The sequence below is a fragment of the Gymnoscopelus microlampas genome (genome assembly GCF_963454915.1).
Source record: "Gymnoscopelus microlampas genome assembly, chromosome: 4".
NCBI classification, from domain to species: Eukaryota; Metazoa; Chordata; class Actinopteri; order Myctophiformes; family Myctophidae; genus Gymnoscopelus; species Gymnoscopelus microlampas.
This window is the reverse complement of record NC_139941.1, coordinates 5,528,283-5,534,678: the sequence shown is the minus strand read 5'-3', so window position 1 is coordinate 5,534,678 and position 6,396 is coordinate 5,528,283. Positions and strand designations below refer to the sequence as shown.

The 6,396-nt window shown below is 40.4% G+C and overlaps 2 protein-coding genes across 2 annotated transcripts in view; one reads left to right on the top strand and one right to left on the bottom strand.

Moving 5' to 3' along the window:
• LOC311043167 (C-type lectin domain family 4 member E-like) overlaps positions 1-4,819 on the top strand; it is a gene marked incomplete at both ends in the record, with an annotated part of 6,602 nt that extends 1,783 nt beyond the window's left edge. Inside the window, 5 exons of the mRNA XM_084054351.1 lie at positions 1,111-1,200; positions 1,334-1,426; positions 1,985-2,136; positions 4,017-4,126; positions 4,663-4,819. Of these exons, the coding sequence (XP_083910477.1) occupies positions 1,111-1,200; positions 1,334-1,426; positions 1,985-2,136; positions 4,017-4,126; positions 4,663-4,819 (602 nt within the window). The remainder of the gene's footprint in view (positions 1-1,110; positions 1,201-1,333; positions 1,427-1,984; positions 2,137-4,016; positions 4,127-4,662) is intronic.
• thbs4a (thrombospondin 4a) overlaps positions 1-6,396 on the bottom strand; it is a 45,687-nt gene that overhangs the window by 9,565 nt on the left and 29,726 nt on the right. The window lies entirely within an intron of this gene.

The window sequence follows — 6,396 nt, the reverse complement described above, 5'->3', positions numbered from 1 at the left end:
ATTAATGATAATGATTTATTGATAAGCTCTAAGCATTTTTACAGTTTAACCCATTAAAAGGCCTGTCCGCAGAACCTACTGCAGTACCAAGTCCACACTTTTGAGTGGACTTTTGACTCGAATAATGTCCTATATTGTAAACCACAGTTCACACCCACATGTCTGATACATGTGTCCATTTCCTTCTGCTGCTGTGTGTTATTAAAAGTGTTGCATAGCGAGTGCTGACGGTGCCATGTCATTATTCAGACAGCCCATTATTCTGACGTCCCGTAACCCCCAGGTGCACACACACACACACACACACACACACACACACACACACACACACACACACACACACACACACACACACACACACACACACACACACACACACACACACACACATAGAGACAGTGTAGTCCCTCAGTAATAGGATCATAGGTCAACCAAGAACCTAGCATCAGTCTAAACAGTACAATATCTTTGAAACTCAAACTATACAATTTATAGGAAATTACATTTCAAATGGTCGTCATGGCTAGGTCAAGTGCTACAGGCTAAGTGAAGTCTGATGTATTTCAGATTACGGTGGAAAATTGGGAGTGAGTCTTTAGTTCTAACTGCAAAGGGGAGTTTGTTCCACAGTTTGGAAGTGTGGGACGTACCACCTGTACGTGCCACCTGTCTGGCGCCTTGCCAATAAATGTTTTGCGGGCTCTAACGTAAGTTTTAGTTGGCAAAAATGTTGAAACTTTTTATTTATATCCCTTGTCATAAGGCCAAGGGATAGCCAACAAAATTAAATAGAATTGGACGTACCCTATCCTATATTAAAAATTGCCTAATGCGTACGGTGAATGGTGGGTCGACGCGTAATGGAAACAATCCGTAAACGTTTTTGCGTCATCCTTTTGATTATGGTGGGTCAGATGTATGTTACACGTGACATATGTTTTATTTCATGATCAATGTACACATGTACCCATATTTATACATGCACCCACATGCATACAATACATGTATGCACACACATGCCTACATGCACCTGAGCACACCGTTTAAGCATACAAAATGTTTAGACTCTCCAAGTTAAATATACTCCATGTTTTTTTAATATATTTTCAGGCACTGCTTCCTCTAAAGCTGTAAGATGTCTGGTGGTTCTGCTGTGTTTTCTACTACTGGTTGGGATTGTAGTCCTGCTGTGTGTCCTAGGTGAGTATCAAATCATTGTGATTAGACAATTATGTAATAACTGTGACAAGCCTCATCTAGGAAAGGGCTACTGCAGCCACTGAGAAGCTGGTTTATGCTGCCACCACTCATGTTGTGCTTATGTGCAAACCAGTCACCAGAGATGTGGAGCTGACCCAGTTAAAGTCTGCAAACGCCAACCTCACCCATGAGAGAGACCAGCTACTGGACAAACTGAACAAACATGGTAGTATCACCTCATTCATACATGTCATTTATTAGGTATGATTTCAATCATTTTTTTTTAACATACTGTAGTTAAGTAATAATATGTGCAACTCTCAGTTATTTTAAATCACAGCAAAAAATCTCTCATTTTGCCACTGTTTTTTATTTAATTATAATTTTTTTGTTATGCTGCACTGTGATTTTACTCTCTTATTTGTCTGTTTTATTTTGTTTGTATTTTGTTTTTAATGTTTTCAAATGTCCTTTTGTAATGTGTTTCCTTTGCTTAATGTTTTATGTAAAGCACATTGAATTGCCTTTACACACGCCGTACAACAATTTAGGCACATGTTTTTATCCAGAGTGACTTACAATGAGCAAGGTAAACATCAAATGCAGAGAGACTGTGTGTAGTGCCTCAGTAAACTAGGATCCCAGGTAAACCAAGAACCTAGAATCAGTTTAAACAATATACTATCAAAAAATGATCTGTACATTAAAACCGATTAAAACTATAGGACACCAGGTAAACAATGAACCTTGCATCTGTCTAAATAACATGCTATCTAATATACAGAGACAATGAATGGAAGTTGCAGGGAGTGCTGGAAGAAGATTGGAAGCAGTTGTTACTACATCTCTACTGAAGAGAGGAACTGGGAGAGCAGCCGTCAGTACTGTCTGGATGTAGGAGCTGACCTGGTCATCATCAACAGCCAGGAGGAGCAGGTATGAGTACTGTACTACTCATAGTGGACAGTAACTAAGTACATTTACTTGAGTACTGTACTCCTGTCCTTTAACTCAAGAAAAGCACTTGACTGAGCAACTTTAACTTGTAGTTGAGCAATATTTGACCAGAAGTAGGCCTATAGATACTTTGACTCAAGTACTTGGGTTGAGTACTTTGTCCACCACTGCGTATGTCTCTCTCAAGAACAGATTCTGCACTGCGTTGGAATCTGTCCTGAAGGTTCGTCAGAACGTGTACACACTGTGTGGGAGTGGGCGTGCCTTCAGATCAGGAAGCAGGCCACGCTTTACCCAATCAAATGTAGTGGGCGGGATTCACATGTCCGTCGATGCTTCCCTACTGGAAACTAATTTAACAATAGCGTCCGCGGAGCAGACAAAACCACGGAAAGATATTCACATTTGAACTTACTCTTTCATCATAGAAACAAGTGGGCTTATAACCAAAACCATCCATGCTCTCTGGGAGAAGTGGTGTTAGTGTTCCGTGTAGAAATATTGTTAGTGGGAATGAAAACGTAGTCGCACCACCCGGAAGTGGAGCGGTGAAGGCAGACTTAAACCCAGGTTTCCTTGCGCATTGGTGCTACGTCGGCATTGTCCCAGAGTATAACTGAGGAGGAACGAACAGCAGAGGTCGCTGTTTTTCCTTTTCAGTTGTCTCTGGGTTCCGAGATTGCTGCGTATGAGACACACAGGCGGAGAGACAGACAGGCGGAGAGACAGACAGGCGGAGAGACAGACAGGCGGAGAGACAGACAGGGAGAGAGAAAGACAGGGAGAGAGACAGACAGGGAGAGAGACAGACAGGGAGAGAGACACACAGGCAAAGAGAGAGAGACACTACTGCTAATGTTTTACCTTTCTATCTTACTTTATTTTGATTTGACCGTCATCCACACTGTTGAAGAAGCTTGAAGTACTATAATTCCAATCCTTTAATGCTACTTTTTTGTAAAACAAAGTTTTCGATATTACCCTCTACAGATTTCGTCCAAACACCACGCAAATCGGTACACAGTATCTCTATAGTCATGTGATCTGTCCAATTTTTCATATTCCATCCTGATTGGCTAACATTGGCTTCCAGAGTTTGCAGGATTGGTCCATTTTGAACAAAATGCCTCAAAACATCCCACTAGGCCGAGGAAAAAATGCCACCCGAAATCTTTCAAATCAGCCTCATGGTGACACTATAACAGGCCAGTTTGCGTTTTTACCTATAAGTAGACCGATCGGCGTGAAATTTTGCACCCACACTCCCTAAAGACCAAGGAAAACCCTCTGTCCTGCATTTTTCACATTATCCTTTTATAGTGCCACCATGAGGCGACTTTTGCAAAACACATCTTTGCATATTACTCCTACAGATGTTGTCCAAACATCACGCAAATCGGTACACATTATCTCTATAGTCATGTGATCAAGAAGGATCTGTCCGAGTTTTCATATTCCATCCTGATTGGCTAAAATTGACATCTAAAGTTTGCATGAGTGGCTAGTTTTGAAGAAAATGCTTCAAATCATGAACACAGAGTGCGATTGCCGTGAAACCTGGCATGCACATTCCCACTAGGCAGAGGAAGACATGCCACCCTTTTCACATTGGCCTGTTATAGCGCCACCAGCAGGCAGATTTTTGCTAAACAATTTTTTGTGGCTAAAATCATGAAGACAGTGTCCGATTGCCGTGAAAGGCCGAAGAATAAATGGAACCCTTTTCACATTGGCCTATTATAGCGCCACCAGGAGGCCACAATAACCTACCTGACCTGGCGCGGAGAAAATATGGAAATATTCAGTTATGACTGAATACAGAGTTTCATCACTTTAAAATGTATGTTTCTTGCATGCAGGAGTTTGTGGCTTCGTTTCACGGCAAAAGAGTGTGGATTGGTCTGTCAGACCGGGCTGCAGAAGGAGTGTGGAAATGGGTGGATGCAACGCCACTGAACAAATCAATCAGGTATCAATAAATAATAAAGACATCAAGTATTTGTCCTTGGGGTATATAAAAGTATTTGAATTGGAGATACCAACGGAATCGTGGAATTGAGGGAAAATGAAGCTCCAGTTGGTATTCCCAATTCAAATACTACCATCACAATTCCAGGCTATATACTGTATAATGATGTAATATAATAATTATGCAAGTAACTTGTGTTACATTTCAAGACATTTAAATGTACTCGATTTTCAGGCCTGCAAATCTAGCCTCATATTGAGCTGATCAGAGCAATAGAGCAATAAAAGTTATGTCCCTGTGTTCAACACTACTGTAACACTGCTGCAGTGCTCCATACTGTATTTGTGCAATTATAATCTTTTTGGTGTGACTATTCTCATGCCAGACCCTTGAACAGTGTTTGTGCCAAGTGCAGTGCGGATAAGAGCAACGGTGCTCCACCCACCCACCCTCTAGGCAATTTCAATATAGGATGGGAATTGCATGCAGCTTTTGGGAAAATGACAAGTCATTTTGTGTGAACTGTGTGTTGACAGTTACTGGTACGATCCACAACCTGATAATAATGGACCAGGAGCAGACAAAGAGGAAGACTGTGTTGAGAGCCACAACCCTTGGCATCTGCCTTTAAATAAATGGAATGACATGTCTTGTAACCATACCAACATCTTCATCTGTGAAATCATTAATTAGTTAGAGACTTAGTAAACTGGACCTGAGGTCTGTACTTCGACCGCTTTTTCCCCTCTACACCAAATCTCTTCATCAAAGACAGCCGATTTGCTATTTTAGCAGAATGTCCCCCCCCCCCAGATTAGGCATTCTTGGTTAAACATGTTTTAAATGTATTTATATTCTTTATATTCTGATAGTACTCATGGCTATAGAGTGTTTGTTCAGTAACAGGGGTCTCCCTGTCTCTCCAGCGGTTTATTAAACAGAAAATAGATTTTCAGGTCGGGATACCAATTTCATCCAATCAGGACAGATAACTCATTCAGGACACAGGATAAACACATGAAATTGGATGAGATGAAACAAAGAGAGAGATGAAACAAAGCCTAGCGGTCCAGGCGCATACCACAGACGCTGGTAATCCAGCTTGACAGCGTGTCGCGGGTTCGACTCCAGATCCCGACGACCTTTGCTGTGTGTCACCCCCCCATCTCTCTCCCCATTTCCTGTCAGCCTGCTATCCTATCCTATCAATAAAGGCCGAAAAAGCCCCCAAAAATATAAACTGATGAATTGGTACTCTCTCCTGATTGGTTGAAATTGGTGACCTCGCCCCCACTAAAGAGCTTGAGAGATGGGGAGATACTGAACAATCACTCTATAGCAACGATTACTATGAGAATATAGACTAGAGCTTTAACTTTTTAACCTTAAATATCACTTCCACAATCTTTAATCAAGTTTAAGTAGTTTATGTTTGTATCAATTTTGAACTGTGTGCTAATGGTCTTACTGTGTGTGTATTGGCATAAGATGGGATGAAAGTCTGTTTGCCAAATAGGGTCTATTCTTCACACTTGTGCAGTGGTGGGCAAAATACTCAACTCCAGGGTATACTCAAATACCCTGGTCAAATAATAGTCCACAACAAGTTAAAGTTGCTTAGTCAAAAATGTTAATAATATTTTCAGTATATTTGAAATGTGGCCTAAGTGGTTTATTCATACTTCCTAGAAATGTAGCAGAGTTAAAAGTACAATATTTGTCTTGTGAAATGTAGTGGAGAGAAAGTCATGTATCCAGAAATACAAATACTCAAGTGAAGTACAGATACTAAAGTAAATGTATTTAGTTACTGTCGTGCAAAGCTGTAACCACCTTTAGAACATGTGGTACTTTGTTGTTTTCACATCCCCCATCTCAACTTTAGATTTACAGTAAAACCCACACATTGTTTGCTTGCTTCCTCATGCCAGAGCCCTATGTCTGATATGATTAATTAAGCAATACCACAATGTAGAAGTCCTGTATTTGAGTAAAAGTACATAAGTATTGGCATCAAAATATACTTTGAGTACCAAAAGTACAAGCACTCATTATTCAGAATGTCCCATGTCACAAGTTATTTCAGAATGTTTCAAATCTTTCAAAAATAGCAGATCTTGTAAATTGGCTATTTTCGAATAGACAGAGTAACTAAAGATTTCAAATAATTGTAGTGGAGTAAAATACATGCAATATTTGCCTCTGAGATGTAGTGAAATGTGACATGTATGACATACATATGACATACATGTGACATAGATAAGCAAAAT